We start from the raw sequence: 20163 nt of genomic DNA on the forward strand, positions 1-20163 counted from the left end.
TGATGGCTCTTGTTCTAGGTCTAAAACTGATGAGGTCTTGGGTAGACAATGGGATAGATGCAATTCTATTGTTCTTACATGGATTCTTAATTCTGTATCTGAGGAACTATATCTTGGCCTTGTTTACTCTAAACTTGCTTCTGATGTATGGAAAGACCTAAAAGAAACTTATGATAAGATAGATGGCTCTGTTGTGTTTAATCTATATCAAAAAATCAACTCGTTTAGTCAAAATGGTATGCCTGTCTCTGAATATTATCATAAGCTGAACTGCATGTGGAAACAATTGGATCAATTACTTGCTTTACATGCCTGTTCTTGTGATGCATCTAAACAGTTTAATGACTTTAATCATCTTATAAAACTAATGCAATTCTTGATGGGTCTCGATAGTTCATACCAATCTGTGAGAACAAATTTATTAACTTGAGAAACTCTTCCCTCTGTGAAAGATGCCTTTGCAGTCATCTCTAGAGAAGAGTCTCATTTACACTCAAAGAAATTTTCTGATAAAAACCCTAATGATGTTGTTGGTTTTGCTGCTAGAGCGAATCAAAGTGTTGATTTAAAGAAAAAAGGTGCAAAAATTCTTAATCCTAATCTCAAATGTTCTCATTGTAATAAGACTGGTCATACTATTGAGAAATGTTTTGAACTTGTTGGATATCCTTCTTGGATGAAGTCTAAAATAAGTGGGAACAAGGGTAATAGGGTAAGTAATAATGTCACTACTGATACTACTGATTCATCTTCTGTTATGAGTTCTTTAACCAGTGATCGGGTAGCCAAATTGCTTAGTCTCTTGAATGATAAACCTAAGGGTGACACTCAGAATAGTAACTTTGCTGGTATGTGTGCAAATTCTATATGTCTAAATAGCTTTGTCAATATTACATCCAAACCCACTTGTGACTTTAACCCTATCTATTGCTTTTCAAACTTTGTTAACAATGGGGAAAAGGTTGGATGGATAATTGACTCTGGTGCTAACCAGCACATGGTTATGACCGATGATTGTCTTATTAATCAAAAGGATGTCACTGAATTCAACATCAAAGTTAAACACCCTAATGGCACAAGTGCTTTGGTAACTAAAATTGGTGATATAAAATTAAGTGACAAGGTCATTCTCTATGATGTGTTTGTTGTTCCCAATTATTGTGTTAACTTGATATCTGTTCATAAACTTGCTAGAGATTGTAAGCTCACTGTTTCTTTTGATGAACATAACTGTTATATTCAGGATTCTCATCTAAAGAAAGTCCTGGTGACTGGTAATCAGTTTGATGGTCTTTACTTCTGTGGTAGCTCTTCTGTTTCAAATAAGGTGTGTAGTGTTAATTGTGATGTTAACCTCTGGCATGCTAGGTTAGGACATCCTGCTCAACCTGTTCTGCATGTTTTAAAGAATAAATTAAACATTAAAACCAGCTCTAAACTAGCACCTTGTGAAACCTGTCATAGGGCTAAACAACATAGGGAACCTTTTCCCTTAAGTGAACACAAATCAAAACTATTAGGTGACCTTGTTCATTTAGACGTATGGGGTCCCTATAGGATTCCAAGTAGGGATGGTTTTAAATACTTTCTTACTATTGTAGATGACTTCACTAGAGCCGTATGGGTATACCTCATGAAGTCAAAGGAGGAAGTGTTTTACCATATTAAAGGTTTTTTCAATATGTTAAAAACCCAGTTTAGTAAACCGGTTAACATAATCATGAGTGATAACGGAACATAATTCATCAATAAACAAATGAATAACTTTTGCTATGAAAATGGTATCCTCCATCAGACTTCATGTGTTCATACCCCACAACAAAATGGGTCGTTGAAAGAAAACATAGACATCTATTAAATGTAGCTAGAACATTGCTTTTTCAAGGGGGTTTTCCTCTCAAATTCTGGTCTGAATGTGTTCTTGCTGCTGCTTATCTGATTAACAGGACACCTTCATCGGTTTTAAATGGGAAGTCTCCGTATGATCTAGTGTTTGGTTTTGCCCCTGTCTTAAGTCAACTTAGGGTGATAGGGTGTCTTTGTTTTAGCACTGTGTTAAATAACTCTGATAAATTTGACATACATGCTGAAAAATGTGTTATGATTGGATATTCAAATGAGAAAAAAGGGTTATAAACTTTGGAGTCTTGATCAAAAGGTGATGTTTTATTCTAGGGATGTTAGGTTCTATGAAACCGTTTTTCCTTTTAAAGAAAAGAAAATGTCCGTTGGTCTTGATACCGTTTCTGAAGTCAATACCCTTAACTTCTTTGACTTATCCGATTTAAACTACACTCAAAACCCTAACGTTGACCAAACTCCCAATGATGAGAATATTCAAACAAGTACCTCATCAGGACATGGGTCTGAGCAGTCGACTGATTCAAGTGCTACTTTTGGGATGGCTGACAATCAGCAACCCAGTAGTGAAGAATCAGGACCAGACAGGGCTGAGCATGACACTGAATATGAGGACAACAACAATTCTGAGGGAGGAATTCAGGATCAACCAAACATTAATCTTAGGAGGTCTTCTAGAAATATCAAATTTCCCTCTAAACTTGATGATTTTGTGGTAGATGGGAAGGTTAAATATGGTCTAGAAAGGGTCCTTAATTATGCTAATTTATCTACTGAAGGGATGTGTTTTGCTGCTGTTCTTAATAAAAGCTGTGAACCAAAAAAGTTCTTTGAAGCTAAAACCGATAGCAACTGGGTTGATGCTATGAATTTAGAAATCGAAGCTTTACATAAAAATGACACATGGGAAATCGTTGACTTACCTCCTAATAGAAAAGCTATTGGATGTAAGTGGGTATATAAAATAAAGTACAAATCTAATGGTGAAATAGAAAGGTATAAGGCTAGACTTGTTGCTAAAGGTTTTAGGCAAAAAGAAGGCATTGACTTCTTTGACACATTCTCACCAGTTGTGAAAATGGTCACTATTAGATGTGTTTTGTCTTTAGCTGTCCACTTTGACTGGGAAGTTTTTCAACTTGATGTTAATAACGCTTTCCTTTATGGTGAGCTCAATGAAGAAGTCTTTATGTGCGTACTTGATGGCTATGATCAATCTAATGGGACTAAAGTGTGTAAATTAAAAAAGTCCCTCTATGGCTTAAAACAAGCACCTAGGATGTGGAACGAAAAACTTGTTTCTGTTCTACATAATCTAGGTTTTGAACAAAGTAAGTGTGATCATTCCATGTTTACTATGACAAAAGATTCTAGTTTTATCATTCTTCTTGTCTATGTAGATGATATTATTATAACTGGTAATTGTCCTAAGCATGTTAGTGAAATTAAGGTGTTACTAAAATCCAAATTTTCTATCAAAGACTTGGGCAATCTACAATATTTTCTGGGTCTTGAAGTTGTTAAAAATTCTACTGGCATTTGCTTAACCCAAAGAAAATATTGTTTAGACTTACTTGCTGAATTTGGTATGACTGGCTGTAAGCCAGTTAGTTACCCCATGGAACCCAATCATGTTTTAAACCAAGGTTGGAGAACTCACTAGTCGCTAGTCGGTCGGTGAGGTGGGGACTAGCGACTACTCGGGATTACTCGGGATTAATCGGATCGGAAATTTATATGTAAATTTTATTATTTTTATAAATATGTATATATATACTCACACATCCATATCAATATAATACTTAAAAGGTAAAACTAGTTCAAAATACAAACTAAACTTACATATAAGTCATAACATAACAAGTCTCAGTACTTAAAATTCAAACATTAACAAATAGCTCAAATGTAATCGTCATCCCCGTAGTTGTTCAATGATTTCGACACCAGCCGACTCGTATTCAATCTCCTCGTATACTTCATCCTCTTTCTCCGACTCAAATTCTTCGTCATATTAGTGTAAGGGATAAGGAAAATGGGCTAAGGTTGTAATCTTGGGCCTGTTTTGTAAGGATTTCAAATGGGCCGACTAGAGCGACTAGGGCCGACTAGGGCGGCTTGGACCGGCTTTGACCGACTAGCGATTTTTTGACTGATTAGTGAAAATTACTCAGTAGGAGGCCGACTAGCGACTAGTCGGCGATTAATCGCCGAGTAATCGCGATTTTTGCAACACTGTTTTAAACCATTTGTGTGAAAAAGATAACCAACCATTAACCAATATAACTGTTTACCAAAAATTGGTTGGAAAACTGATTTATCTTTCTCACAGTAGACTGGATATTGCATATCCGGTTAATTATCTTAGTCAATTTATGCATTCCCCCACTCAAGCTCATTTTAAAATTGCTATGAGATTATTAAGATATCTAAAGGGAGCCCCTGGGAAAGGAATTTTCTTTGCAAAAGGGGACTCTTTGGAAATGAGGGCCTTCTCTGACTCAGATTGGGCTAAATGTTTGGGAACCCGAAGGTCTATTACCGGGTTCTGTGTTTTCTTAGGAAATAACCTTGTTTCATGGAAAAGTAAAAAGCAGTCCACCGTCTCACGATCTTCTGCCGAAGCAGAATATCGTTCAATGTGTGCTGCAACATGTGAAGTTATGTGGATCACCAACCTATTAACGGAATTAAAGGTTGATGTCAAACTGCCTACTCAGTTATTTTGTGATAACACGGCTGCTATATCCATAGCAGCCAACCCCATATTTCATGAACGCACAAAACATTTCGAAATAGATCTCTATTTTTTGAGAGAAAAAATATCTAAAGGTATTATTCAAAGGTGAGAATCAAAACAGAAGATCAAGCTGCCGATATTCTCACGAAAGGCCTATCTGCAGGACCGCATGAAAAGGTATGTTCTCTTCTTAACATGTTCGATTGTTTCAAGTATTGAATTGAGAGGGGGTGTTAAAATATCCTAATCCTTTTATCCCTTTATTCTTATTTCCAATTCAATACTCCTGATATATGTTTTCCTTTTTTGGCCTCTTTTACCGTTGTGCGAGATTGGACTGTTCGAGGTTGGGCTGTTCAGTTGGGCTCTCTTCAGTGGGCTTTTTCTAGGGTTCTCCTGCCTTTTTAATCCACGGCTTTCTCCTTGGTCTGGCATCACAAAATACTAAAGTGCAAATTGATGCCCTCTAGAACATTCCAAAAGACTGTCGTCTCTGTCCTTGTTCGAGTTCATCCATTTGCTGCTGATCAAGATCATTTGGTGCAGAACCTTCGGTTGAAGACCTGCTCCTGTTGATTGTTACTCTTCAGTTGAAGACCTGCTGTTATTACTTGTTTGTAATCGATGATTTCTTTCACCGTATTTTGATTTAGTTTGATTAAGTTGTTGTACGTTCAGTTTGATTATAAGATTTACTTCTTTTCACAGAACTAGTGGGTTAGACTTGTAATACATCATGCCAAAGGCGGTGTTCTACGTACGATCAGCGTCTACTAATTAAGTACTAGGTTTAATCCCATGAGATAGTTTAAAAAAAACCTATCAGGTTTCTCATGCTCTACATCTTTTAACTCGAGTATGTTAGAATTGATGGCCTCGAAATTAAGAGAAACAATAGCAACATAATTAGTAAAGAAACTATTTGTATTTTGTCATGATATTTAATAATTATTTCCTCCAAAACTTAAAAGAAGAAAATACATACCTATATACAAGTCTATGTATTATACTCTCTCTTTATTGAACCCAAGTATTTGTTTTTTTCTGTTCTTGGTTGCCTTATATAATTTTTTATTAAATGTTAACCCATTAGGGTTTACATCACCTTATCTTGTGGGGTCGTTATATGATGATAATAAGATATTTGGAGATCATGTTTTATATTGTAGAAGATAAAGGTTTTTTTGTTTGTATGTTTAATGATTAACGGATGATTGAGATAACAAAAAATGAAATTAAAATGAATATATGGTGGTCATAATGTACTTTCATGTTTATTTATTTTATCTTTGTTGTTTATTTGTTTATTAAGATTGTTCAGAGCAATAGGTTTATTATATTATGGGAAAATTACGGCAGTAGCCGCTTGACCAAGCTTTTTACGAGAATAGCCATTTGACCAGGCTTTATGCACCTTCCCATCCAAGTGAACCCCCATTTTATGCACCTTCAATCCAGCCACAACCAAGCGGACACGTGTCCCTGATACCTGACCAGGCTTTATGCCGCCACACATGTCAGCTGAGCCGCTACAAGTACAAGCCGAGCCGCTTCACCCAATATCTGATTTATGCCGCTTTGTGGTACTGCCAAGCCGAGCCGCTTCCTGGCCAAGCCGAGCCGCTTTGCCCCAATCCAAGCCGCTACACCCTGGATCTAAGCCGCTTCAGCATGCCACCTACCCCCAAGCCGTTTCATTTGAATTTATGAGCTTTCAACCCATGCCCAAGCCGCTACACCCTGGATCTAAGCCGCTTCAGCATGCCACCTACCCCCAAGCCGCTTCTTTTGAATTTATGAGCTTTCAACCCATGCCCAAGCCGCTACACCGTGGATCTAAGCCGCTTCAGCATGCCACCTACCCCCAAGCCGATACACATGTGTTTTTTATGTATAATTTCGTAAGTATATATATATATATAACATCTGGATTTTGCACACATGTGTTTTTTGTCTTCTCGTTATCTTTGTTTGAATACATACTTTGGTCACGTTTAGTATAACTCATTGGTGTTAAGTTTGTGATATACACCGGGGAAAACTGGGAGGTTGTTAACGGGAACATCGAGTATGTTGCCGGTCACGATTGTATTACTAGATGTGGTTTAGAAGTTGAAACCAATTTTTCCTACATCACTTTCTTAAGTTATATTCGCAAGATGTGTGATATTCAAAATATTACTCGGATATCCTACCGGATGTCTTCGTTTACAGATCGGATCGATATAATGAATGATAATGATGTTGTTTTTTTCTTTAATTTGGCTCAGAGTAAACCATTTGAATTATTTCAGTTATATGTCATTCAAGAACCCGGTGTTGAGTCTTCTGATTGTGCATTTTTAAACAATTTCAAAGTTCCTGATTTAAATTTATCTCTTGATGAAAGTGATAAAAAAATTTATGAAAACAGTACCCAATTATACTTACCCAGTAATAGCCAAGGCATATCTTCTATTGTGTTCGAGCCAGGCCACATTTTTAATAGCAAAGAGGAAATGAAACTTGAATTGGGTAAAAAATGTTTGATAGAACGATTTGAGTTTAAAGTTGACAGATCGTCTAAAACACGGTACGAAGTGTCATGTTTTGTTGATGGTTGTGAGTGGCGTTTTAGGGCATACAGCTTTGCTGGTGATAGCGCATTTTACGTTAAATATTTCAACGATAAACACACATGTTCAAAGACGCTCACACACCCACATTTTCGTCAGGCAAACCCCCAAGTTGTGGGTCATTATTTAGTGCCTCAATTAAAAGACGGTGGTCGAATTTATCGCGGAAACGAGATAAAGTCCGATTTTAAACAAAATTTAGGAATTGTGAGTGGCGTTTTAGGGCATACGGCTTTGATGTTTTTTGATATTTTTTTGATGTTTTTTGATATTTTTTTTGATGTATTTTGATATTTTTTAAAAAATACTACTGAAGCGGCTCGGCTTGTACTTGAAGCGGCTCGGCTTGTACTTGTAGCGGCATGGCTTGTACTTGTGGGGCAGGGGGCGAAGCGGCTCGGCTTGGGGATGAAGCGGCTCGGCTGACATGTGTGGCGGCATAAAGCCTGGTCAGGTATCAGGGACACGTGTCCGCTTGGTTGTGGCTGGATTGAAGGTGCATAACAATGGGGGTTCACTTGGATGGGAAGGTGCATAAAGCCTGGTCAAATGGCTATTCTCGTAAAAAGCTTGGTCAAGCGGCTATGTTCGTAATTTTCCCTTATATTATTGTACGTTTAGACATCGTTTTTGATTGATGGTTAATTCTTTGGACTATAGTTTCTGGACTTAATATTAAATTTTTCATGTTAAAAAAACCATATATTGTCATGCCTGATTGATGTTGCTGAGATTTGATGTTTTGTTGTGATATATTTGGATTCCTATCATTTGTTGTCATATATTTGGATTCCACTACAAGAGAGCTCCTTTTTTTATATGTTGCCCCTTTCATCATTTTCTAGGGATACACATATAACTATATAAGTATTTTTTTATTACAAAGCATGCAAAGCATTTTCAACGGTTGACCTTATTATATTGTATAAGGATCATAAACTATAGAAAGTTAAAAACATGGTTGAAAAGGTCAAAGGGTATACTAGCCTAGAAAAATTACTAGACTAGACAAGTTGACATTCAAGTTAACGAAATACATTACATACGAATATTTCAGTCCTTAGTTAAAAACAAGGTTAAAAACTGATTGATGCTTACCAGCTGCTGTTTCTGCCTCTTGTTGCCACTTTCCACCCTCTTTGACACCTCTCAACCAAGCTCCATTGCCACTTCTCATCTCCAATTGATACCTCAATCTCAATGACATTAATCTAGCATTTAGTAGGCTTCTAGGTAGTGGCGGATTCAGAATTTTATTCTAATGGATTCCTTTTGGTAAATTCTATTTAAGTTTCACTAATTTTTTTCTAAATTCTACAAAGTTCTCACTAATTTTTTCCGTTTTTTTCCAAATGCACTGGGTTCCTGGGAACCCACAAATGTGGGCTGGATCCGCCCCTGCTCCTAGGACACTTGTCATTAACCTTCATTTGCTGCAAATAGCAGTTCATATGGTCTTCATTTCTCACACCTTCAAACACTTACTCTCAAGTCAACTGATTTCCTTCTAAATCAGCGATTTCGGCCTACTCTTTCAGTCTTCAAAGGCCACTACAAGTTCATTAACTCCCTCTTCTTATAATCTTTCATTTGAAACTAGTCTCCTAGTTTAATTCATTCCAAGTCTTGCGAATTTTGCACAATTTGACTCTTTTGTTTGACTTCCGTTGCTGATCACTCGGGTCAGCCATTTTCAAATAAACTGACCTGGCTGATCCTCACAATTTGAGGAATAAAACCCCTCGATTACGTCTCGTAATTATCAGGTCTATGGTGTTCAATTTGACAAGTCAACCCATATACTTTATGAGATTCAAACTAAAAATATGTGTTACTCGGATAGTCCTTAGAGTGGATGTCCGTTAGTTTTCTCCGTTAATTCCATGTAAAATGACCAACATGCCCTTAGTATTAAATTAAAACACTAAAATAGATATATTAATATTAAGAGGAAAGTATGTACGTTTAGCAGCCCCATTTCTTATAATTAAATGTAGATATATTTATTTACAGATTTAAAACTTTCATAATATAAAAAATCAGTTATTTGGCAGTCAAAAGTCAAGCGCGATGGAAGTTTATATTATTTGGCGTAGCGTGGACAATGGCGTGGTGGTGAGGGCGGGGATTCTTCACCGGCGTGGAAGGCTATTGGGTGGTGACGTAGCGGCTCTTGATTGGTGGGTATTGTTTGGGTTGTTTTGATTGGTTTTTTGTTTAATTTTTTTATAAAAACGTCATTTTCACGCTCTTACCACACATGTTTTTTTTTATTACACCCCCTTACTGATGGCTGTCACGTGACGCTTAATACCCCATCTTTATTCATGCCCTCCACTCCATATATTTTTACGTAGCAACAATACAATTAACAAGAGGCATCTATAATTAGACTACAATAGTAAATGCATTGGAAGATGGTTCTATTTTATAAAGATTTGGTTAGAGTGGCCATGTCCTTATCAATGTGAAGTAAGTTTATTTAGAAAAACAAAAATTGAGTTTGTTTCACATGCCAAAACTTTGAGGAGCTTAAAGATACCTGAAAATAGAGTTCAGGTCACCCTCTAAGTTTGATGTAGATGTGGAAAACCAAAAGTGATAATTCTTTGATTTTGGACATGTCGTGACTTTGTTTTTTTTTTTTTTTTTTTTTCAAATGATAAAATTTTTGTGTAATTAAACATTATACATAAATAAATATTTTTATTTTGTAATAAATACATCTTTCCACTCCATCGTGCATAAAAATAAATTTGTCAACTAGTTGTTCACGTAAGTCACGTAAATTTGTCTACTAGTCATTGAACAAGTCCAAAAAATTTAAATCATGAATACACCAAATCGATTTTAATAAGAAACTCGTGTTTCTTGCATCTAATCTTAGAAGATAATATACTAAAGTTTTTAAATTAAATTAATCTATATCTATATATCTTTACTTTTGTATAACAAATGAAATTTTGTTAGAACATATCTCATTCTCTGGTGTCTCATCATTCTTATTTTATCGTTTCTCTCCTATTAAATAAAAATATTAAATAATTATATTTCCGTTTATTTAGTCTAATAAAAAATGATATTAAAATTAGAGTTAAATGCCATTTTAGTCCCTGTGGTTTGGGTCATTTTGCCAGTTTAGTCCAAAGGTTTCATTTTTAACCTGTGGGTCCAAAAAGGTTTAACTTCATCCATTTTTTCTGTTAACGAGAAGGTCAATTCGGTCAATTGTGATTAAAAGAATATAATTATTTAGAATTAAGAGAATATAATTATTTAGAAATTAGTTATGAATTGTTATTATTTCAGTAACTAAATGAATTTAAATCAATTGTGATTTTTTATCAATTAAATTGTTCAATCATTTTTTATGAATTCTAGAAACTGAAAATAATTTTTATAACCATTTAGGATTCAATTAAAAAACATTCAATCATATATTTATATATAAAGATATACATTTTGTTATGATTTGTTGAATCTCATGATATTTTTACCGTATCATTATAGCCAGAAGTATTCAAGTAATTAGTTTCTTTTATTCTCATTTTGATTTGTATCGGGACTTATTTTAAATTTTTTGCATATATTTATATATGTTTCGTAGATGTCACAACTTCAACTCATTTTTTTATGGACCGGTTGATTTAGGTTATGTAGTATATCTAGCAGGTCAAACGGTTAAAAATTAAATAAAAGTGGTCTAAAATGAGAAGGCAAATCGGTTGAGAGTCGCCTTAAGTTGAAATTTAATTAATAAATATATTTAGATTGTTATATTATAATCAGAATAATATAAAGTTTTGATCATATATGATACTAAGCTATAACTAATAAATTAGTAACTGGTTATACACGGGTTTCTCAACTATCTATTATTTTATTTATTAATATATACTTTATGATTATTTCATTTATTTAATATATTTTTTTCTCAACTATTTTTTGGACTATTCATAACTTTAATATTTCATTAGTCATCCATGTGTAATACACGAGTTTCTAACCTAGTATATAATATATAAATTTAGAAAAATATTAAATGTTCCGTGGTTTACCAAATCTATTAATCATTTTTAATAAAATAATGTTTTATAATTCTTAGATAATAATATATCAAACATTCATAATTAATTTTAACTAGAATTAGTACCCGCCGCAAGGTTCTTACATTACTATCATATTAGATGAAAGCCAAATGTTTATTACATGAATTCATTTCAGTAACAAAGCTTTGGCTTTCATCTATAGTTATGTAAGAACCCGACGCATCGCGACAAGTACTAATTTATGTAAGAACCCGACGCATCACGACAAGTACTAATTTTAGTTATATATAAATGAACGCATATTCAATTAAAACGTTCTGTAGACTTTTTTAATATTGAATATATGTAAACCCCTTCGGAGATTTTTAGACCGTCCAACCTATTTGAAAGGATTCACATTGAAGAGGACATCAAATCCACCCAAAAGAGTAGTTACTCAATTTCCTAATTCAGCTAAAGCTGTTGTGGTAGAGCAAAGTCAATCGTCAAAGGATAACAAAGGCAGCGAGACAACAACCATAACAAGGGCGAAACAAAAGTAGTGAACCTGGATGGTGAAACAGAAGTTGCGAACAACCCATTGTTTTAAATCGGACCAGCTGGGCAGGTAAAGCCAAGACCCAGTTGAGTAACCAGATTGGAAGAGGCTGGCTAGACCGGGTCAACAAGCCTGGCGGCTTCCATCACATCGCGGTTAAACCGGACTCATTGGTTTGGAGCGGACTAGAGTAACACAAGTTTCGTTTTACTATACATACGTTAAACCTACACCTATAAATAATAAAAACACTTCAAACTTTTGCAGTTGAAGTAATTTTTTTTTCTTTTATGTTTTGAAGAATCAGTGATGGCTGCTAAATTCGTTCAAATTCCATCAAGGGTGGCACCGATGTGGCATCATGACCACTACCCCCGCCCTCATGAATCATGAAGATAGTGGATATCTCCACGAGACTCACGACTGCTTTCTCTCTCACTCTCATTCATGAAGCGTGAACACCATCCCTTGATGGGATGCAGAGACCGTATTGTTCTAAGCTGTGGTTTTCGAAAGGTCCCTGCATTAAATGTAAAAGTGAAATTTTGACTAGTTTTTGTGTTGTACATAAATAAAGGAACACTTGCAGTATCCACAAATCTGTAATGTTATGCCTCTCACTGAGAACAAAACAAACTGCTGAATCAAATTTTGTTATTGACCTTCATCCATTTCATCAGTTTGATTACAAGTCTGAGATCTTGAATCACCAGCATCTTGCATTGGATCATCAGTATCCGATGTTTTTGCAACAGAATCTTCAAGAGCCTCAAGAAAAGATAGGACCGTGAACTTGTCTGTAAACATAAATCATTCATATTTTATAACATAGTTAGCAATAAAACCAAAAAAATACCTCAACACCTAAAAAGGTAAAATAGATGCAAAAAACCACTAAAAGAGAAATCGGTGAAGTTTATTATTCATTGCATAAAACATCTAAATCGTTTGTTATACAAGATATTACGGAAACCATATCCTTGTAGCTACATTTGACACGCCAAACGTTTATATAAAAAAGAAAATCACGAAAAATAGACATTTGACCAGTCAAATTACGAATATGAACATTGTTTGCGTCTGGGGGAGATGCAAACACGGAAATAAACGCAAGTTTTGCGTCTGGGGTAGACTCGTAAATCCTAACAGATAAGATGTTGACACGTGTCATCATCATCCTTAAAACCTTATTTTTACTTTTCCACCACGATTTTTAAACGAGCATAACTTTTTCGTACGTTCACTAAAAAGAATTTTATTATCTTTAATTTGGTGTATATTTAAAAAAAGAATATTATCGTATGTTCCAGACGCAAAACTTGCATTCATTTCCGTATTTGCGTCTCCCCCAGACGCAAACAATGTTTATTTTCGTGATTTTCTCTAAATAAAAATAAACTTTCAGGTCAACAATCTGTTTTAACCTGTTACCCAACTCCCTCGGTTTGCCGACTATAGAAAAAAAATTGGCGTGTATTTTTATAATTATGAACAACAGAACAAGTGAATGTAAATTGTAGTGCTTACATTTACTTGGGTCAACTCCAAATTGAGTCAGATCTATTTGACCAGTCTTCAGGACCTGCACAGATCACAGTTCACAAACAACTTAAAATACCACTTGTAAAAAATTGCAGAAAAAAGCAGCAAGGAGATGACGTGTGGATCCTCACATAGGTAAAAGAATCAACTTGTTGACGAAAAGGAGGACTTTGCAGCAACTCCATTAATTCCTCTGGAGTCCATTCACCCTGCAGTAACATGGCAAGTTTTATTACAGGTTAGAATGGACGGGTCAGGGTTGACCCACAAACACTTCTTTTCATTTTCTATAAAGAGTTGATGCATTAATTATGGTTGAAAAAAGAATATTTTATTTGAGCCGAGTTTCAACCCATTTGACTCATTCCTCTTCTTGCTAAAAGAAAATTTTACTTGACCCATTTGAGATGTAACACGGCCCAGTTATATATAAACGGGTCAAGATTGTGTTACCTCAGGTAAATGAGATGCTACATTCTCAAGTGACAATGTCTCCATCAATGGCAATAGAAGTTCAGGCTTCAGGATATCGCCCAATCCTAAACCTATAAACAAAAGTTCACAATAACTAAATCCGAATTAAGACAGATCATTGAGAAGGTAAACATTAATCAATTGTAACAAATTATAGGTGTTTAAATTTAATTTCCACATGCAAAAGTAATTATATAATAATCAAGTAAGAAGTCCTATGTTGTCAAAAGCGCAAAAAGCGTGCGCCTAGGCGCCCGGGCGCAGCGAGGCGCACCAATAGCGCCTGGTGGTAGCCTAGGCGCAAAAACATTGTTGAGGCGCAGGGAAAAAGGTAAAAACAGCACAAATGACCATTAAAAACGAAACCGAGTGCGCGCAAAAACTGCCCCACGCGGGGTCCGGGTTTTCGGGGCTGCATTCGTGTGGGCACGCACGAGTTCAACCAAATTCCAGCTCAGAAACTTATTTATTTTCAAAGCATAACATATTTATTATATTTTTTTTTCTCTATGTGCGCTTTTCTTAAAAAAGCCCACGCTTTTTTTGCGCCTTGCGCCTAGGCTCCGGGCGAGGCCGATGCGCCTTGCCTGCGCCTTGCGTCTTTGACAACATAGGTAAGAACTATAATCAACACTACCTCCATCGGGATCTGCTGCCTCCCCTGAACATCATTCAAGTAAAGATATCAGTTCAGAATGATAAGCAAAAAAAAAACAAAAAGAGTTACATTAACAACGTTATGACATACCTGAGGGTCCAATATTGCTTAGAATTCTTTGAAGATCTGCCAATTTAACTGGTCCGGAAGAGGAAACGTCACTGATTACTTCTGCTCCCGTACTTGATCCAACCAAATTCCCAGCCCTGTAAGCAAATCATGTAGAGATTTTAGTGTTTAGGGCCTCAATTTTAATCATTTGATTATATATATAAAAAAAGATATATGCATATATCTATACCTATATATTTTTATACACTCTATTCAGAATTACTTGAACCAGATTTTAGTTCAACCCATAACAATCCAAATAGCTGAAACCCAATCCGAATTTCAAATTCGCTTTTGTTTGGTAAACACTATCGTGGATCCCAGCCAAACATTGAACAAGCCTAGAAGGCGTACATGAAGTGAGCTAAGATGTGTAAATTAAAAGATGAGTTCTCTTTTAACATGAACTGTGATGTAATGCAAAAGAATGTTGAGAATAAATGTAATTGTGCACAATGGAACATTTAGTAGACAAAAGAAGCAAATAAACACAATCATAACGCAGAGTTCGTAGTTAGCTGTTGATATGATGAGACCGAACCCACTGTGAGTGGGTATACTCGTATTAATATATTATATATTAGTTTAATAAAGGCCCACAAAGGTTTCAAAAAAAGTACAAGTGAAGAGCATACTGCCATACATCATGGCACATCTGCACATATGATGGCTGCATCTTCCCCTCAACAGGCCATTACATACAGCAAGAGCAGCACATAGTAATTATGGTACTTTAGTATTTTCAACTAACAATATGACTATTTACATGTAAAAAACACGACAAACTGACAAGGCTATTATCGTAATTAAGATTCATTAGGTCAATTTTTGTATTCCATACCTCTGATGATGAAAATATACTAAAATTAGCTTTGATACATTGATAGTTTGTAAAATTAAGTAAAGAAGTGTAAAGTATGCAAAGGCTAAAAATGTAACATAAGTAATTCAGAATTAACTTTTTTCGGTAAGTCGGCGCCAGGGTAGATAAAAAGCAAGGCTGACAGATTTGTAAGCATTGATCATGTGCTAATTAGTGCAGTTACTTAAATTCTATTTGTACTTATATTTATCAGGATTACATAAAGAACACCTCAGCACGTAAAAAGAGTCAAAAAAAGGAGATTAAAAAACAAGATCCATCATTGATGTGGATACTACAAGCCAACTTTGGAGGCCGGTGGTTGTGAAATCAAGCGTTTTACAAACACATTTGATGATTTTGAAACCCGTATTTCCGTAAAAGAACTTGAAGATTAACATCAAAGGAAGATTTGAACAGATGTTTACTATTATCAAATTACCAACAAGTTTCTCAACAAACAAGTATGCTGAAAATCCAAGATTCAAATAAATTGAGACTAAATATATCAATCTTTCTCAAGTCTTTCAAAAACATTGAAACCAGTGAGAGAAGAGGGATAGAAATCAAGAAACAAAATCTTAAGTCTTAAAAGTTCAAGAACCTACAATCAACCGTGTCTAAATTGCTACTAATAAGTTTGTTGTTTCAATTGTATTTTAATTTTATAGAAAGAAAAAAAAAACAATGAATTTTAATGGTTATCAATAAGAATAATAAGGGTTGAAACTAATGTATGACCTTTGCATTGCATTCCTCCATAACAAATAACCCATCAATACCATTACTTTTAGTAAAGAAGATGTGTACACTTAATTGGCATATGTTCTAAGATTTCAGATTGAGATTAAACACTCCCTAAAACAATTCAAAACGACAAAATTCTTATGAAATGTATCCTATGTAGCACGGGGACTCCATTTATGATTTATGTGGCCGTACCCGTATCGGGTACTTGTCGGGGACGGAAACACCATGGGTACTCGTCGGGGACGTTTCCTAAACGTTTCCAATATCGGGGACGCATCTGGTAGAAGTATCCAGCCCGTTTCTATTTAATTTTAGGGTTTTAACCCTTTCAAATTCCACAACCGGCCATTAAATAAATAGACCTATCATATTCGGCTTCTCTAATCTCTAAACTCTCAAGTCTCATCATCTCTAATTCTCTATCGATTGCCGATCTCTCACTAGATGAACCGGAATTTGAAAATGATTTGATTATTGATAATTAATTACCTTTGGAAGATGTAGTATTTTTGGAATTTGTTTAATATATTTTTATTTTTTTATATTTTTTATTGCCGTACCCGTATCTTGAAATTTTGAGTTTTGCCGTTCCTCGTTCCCGTATCGTCCCCGTACCCCGATCCCGTACCCGTTCCAGTGCAACTTAGAATGTATCTAAAAACAAGAGGTGAGCCCAACGAATGGAACGATGAGTAGTAGATTCAAATCTTAGATGATCTCATAGATGGGTGGGTGTCATGTTATCAAAGTAAATCATGGATGATGTCACCAATTATGATATAAATCTTACAGTCATAAAGCCCGTGGACATCTATTAACCCATGTATCAGCTAAGAGTCCTGAATTTTAGAAGATAACAAACTAACAAAAATAAGCTTTAGTATATCCACATACCGTGATGAAATATCTTCACCTAGAGTGTCATCTTCTTCAGTTGGAAAACCTGTCACATCTTCAGTAGGAAAACCTGTTACATCAAAGTTCATATGTTAAATATGTTGGTGGAAAATTTCATAGAACTTTGCATCACCTTTGTAAATAATTCAGAATATTAGTAAACATATTCCAAAATTGATATAAACAGAGTAGTGAACATAATCCAAAATTGATATTAATATTAATAAACTAAATCTAAATCTGAACCTTTAGACCAAAGACCTTACCTCAAAAGAAATCATGGCCATTCTATTAAAATAACCTACATATATTAACCAATTATAACAATAATAAAGTATAATTAAATGTGTGTGAAGTGTAATTATTTGCAAAAACAACCGACAAAAAAAGCTTGTGTGTTCTTTGGAAGGAACAAAAGATCTAGATCTTAGATTGCTAACAAATTTACTTTCAGGTTCTGCCTCAATAGTTCTCTATATACCCTCTAGACTAAACCGCAAATCAATAAGAAGTAACATATGCAGTTCTAACAGAATTGTTAGCAGTAAGTACCTTCATGAAAATGTTTTCTTTATAATAGACAACATTATTGATAAAAAAATCCAAACGATATTGACTATTAACTAACTAGTGTGTAGTTCGCACAGGGTTGAGAAAACTTTTCATTTGCCTTCTTGATTAAAATGTGTGCCTCGATAATTAACTTCAGCACCACTAAAACACGACCTTGATAGAACTTAGAACCACTGAAAACAACCAAACACACCAATTTTACATAGAGCCTAGATGGTTAACAGCGCAAGAAGCACTCGAAGCGCAAAAGGGATCGCCTTGTCGCCTAGGGCAAAACGCAATAAAAGTGCACACCCGAGACTGTGAAAAGTGTGTATTTTATATATATAGGCCAATTAAATGATTTTGAAACTATTCTTCAACATTATTTTTACTTTAAAACATATTATTGCAATGCTAATCTAAATCTCTGAATAAAACAATTCAGGAGGTTGCATGCATTACAAATAGACTTTGAGCAAACTTCCACCTCAGTAGAACCGTTTAATATGATAACACAACCCAAATCAACCCAATCATAAGTTAACGACTCAAAACTGCAACCGCTAAAGCAAACTAAATAATGAAAGCAACCATTCATGAACTCTTGGGACTTCTACATTTCAAAGCAAGCAGAAAACATCAAGATAAAATATGAACTAATGGAAATTAATATCTATAATCTATCTTATTAAAGTGATGAAACAATTAATAATACCTATCGGTTGATTGATGTACAGGTTGACTGACTTGCACAATTCTTCATCATTGTCAGCTCTAGGCTCCTGGAACAAGTTTGAGCAATGAAGGTTAATATCAACCTAAAGCCACATAGTAAGATCAAGAAAAAGTAAGATAACCTGCATCCAGAAGAAACACTTGCGGTCATCTGTCTGAAACTTCAGCAAATAAACCCTTCCAGAAGCTTGACCAACCTAATTGAACGAAAAATACGATATGTTTGAATATGCACATAAGACTCACGAATACAAGAACAGCTCAAATAAAAAATACCTTCTCAAAAACTGCCTCTTCTGGGAAAACAATTTGATCCTATTTTTAGCTGTGTTAAGGAAACGTAATGTTTATATTGTGAAACTGGAATAAACATTTATTCTACAAGTTAAGAGACAATAGAATTTGGGCAGATAATGGTGATGTATATAGCAAAAGTTAGGATACATCTTCAACAGTGTTGTTAGTTCGATCAAGCCATTGAATATGAACTAGTCCCTCCTCCCCCTATAAAAATACAACACTTCAATACATTAACGTATGAAAGAAAGAATGAAATAACCAATATATAACATGATTGATCATACTCTTCCAATGCGAACAAGTCCTTTACGCGGATCAGCAACAACCCGTTTCCCTTCCATATGCATTTTACCAGCACGAAACTCAAGCAGAACATCCTATCAAAGTACAGAAAAGTAATGAACACGATATAATCAACTAAAAAACCATTAACCCTTATATTCAGGCGTCAACGGCTCCATTTGTTATCGACAAACAACCATTCTCTTTTAACATACATATACACAATAAAATAAGTATATGAACCCGATTTGTCTACTTAATTTCAACTGTCAATTGCTCAAAGTTCATAACCCTAACCCTAAACTCAGTGCAAAACACTATCTTAAACACAAAAGATAAAATAAAATAAAATAAAATCATTATTACCATACCTGAATAGCAGGAAAAAGCTCTGTGTCTGAAGAATCCATAACCCCCAACTGTAATCAACTCCACACAAAACAAACACAACAATACATCAACAAACTGTAAACAAACTAAAAACAAACCCTAACCGGAGCATTTGAAATCTAAACATACATGCGCTAAATGCCATAATATAATCAAATCAATTCGAAACCTAAAAACATTAACAATAACAGTGGTTCTAAACTTCGAAAAACGGAAGTTGTAAAACCCTAGTTCGTTGGTGCTATGAAGTTGTATGGATTGAAAACAGGAACTGATTGATTAAATTAGGTGAAGAGTGTTAAAAGAGGATATGAAGATGATGATCGATTGATTACCTTTCGTGTGTGCGAAGTTAGTTCAATCTCAAAACTCAGAAGTGGCTGGCTCTCTGCCTCTTGTGTGATGACTCTTGAACAAATGTCCAAAGCTAGGGAAGTTGTGTTGTTTATATGATGAGGCAAACACCAACCCGTGGTTGATTACGATTTTATCCCTGCCTCTAGCGGTGCCTTTTGAAGTTAGAGTTAACTGCACATGTTACACCTATTGGTTTATAGCTAGTTTCATATTTGAATACTAACTATTTTTTTAACAGGTTTAGGTTTTATGGTTTCAATTTTGTAACATTTTGATACTAACTATATTATATTTGAGCTTACTCATTTTTAAAGAAGCGTAATCAATTTAAATTTATGCCGACACATACATAAATACAAGGACGTAAAAATGATTATAAAGTTTTTAGAAAGTTGAAGGGTCGTAAGTGCCAATACTAAATGTTGAATGGTAAAGGCTAAAATAAACTAAA

At 34.9% G+C, this 20163-nt stretch overlaps 1 protein-coding gene across 2 annotated transcripts; it reads right to left on the minus strand.

The window, feature by feature from the left end:
- Positions 1 to 12305: 12305 nt before the first annotated feature.
- On the minus strand, positions 12306 to 19833 carry LOC110886226 (26S proteasome regulatory subunit RPN13). Of its 2 annotated transcripts, none has more exons than XM_022133999.2 (14): positions 19691 to 19833; positions 19337 to 19384; positions 18968 to 19060; positions 18828 to 18887; positions 18660 to 18698; positions 18506 to 18580; positions 18364 to 18430; positions 17091 to 17163; positions 14564 to 14679; positions 14453 to 14476; positions 13795 to 13886; positions 13473 to 13550; positions 13327 to 13381; positions 12306 to 12596 (listed from the first exon to the last, which is right to left on the minus strand). In XM_022133999.2, the coding sequence occupies exons 2-14, from the start codon at positions 19373 to 19375 to the stop codon at positions 12454 to 12456; spliced, it is 954 nt and encodes a 317-aa protein (XP_021989691.1). In that variant the 5' UTR covers positions 19376 to 19384; positions 19691 to 19833; the 3' UTR covers positions 12306 to 12453. The 2 variants fall into 2 exon arrangements, with proteins under 2 accessions (XP_021989691.1, XP_021989693.1); XM_022134001.2 differs by having other exon boundaries at positions 12311 to 12596; positions 19337 to 19394; positions 19691 to 19775.
- Positions 19834 to 20163: the final 330 nt, after the last annotated feature.

This window comes from Helianthus annuus, chromosome 10 (genome assembly GCF_002127325.2).
Source record: "Helianthus annuus cultivar XRQ/B chromosome 10, HanXRQr2.0-SUNRISE, whole genome shotgun sequence".
NCBI classification, from domain to species: Eukaryota; Viridiplantae; Streptophyta; class Magnoliopsida; order Asterales; family Asteraceae; genus Helianthus; species Helianthus annuus.

What these genes read in the sequence shown, in the direction of transcription:
- LOC110886226 (XM_022133999.2), bottom strand. Translation starts at nt 19,375, where the DNA reads ATGGATTCTTCAGACACAGAGCTTTTTCCTGCTATTCAG. An exon ending in CTAACAACACTGTTGAAGAT is followed by an intron (nt 18,699 to 18,827) that starts GTATCCTAACTT and finishes AGCTAAAAATAG; the next exon opens with GATCAAATTGTTTTCCCAGA. An exon ending in AGTGTTTCTTCTGGATGCAG is followed by an intron (nt 18,431 to 18,505) that starts GTTATCTTACTT and finishes AACTTGTTCCAG; the next exon opens with GAGCCTAGAGCTGACAATGA.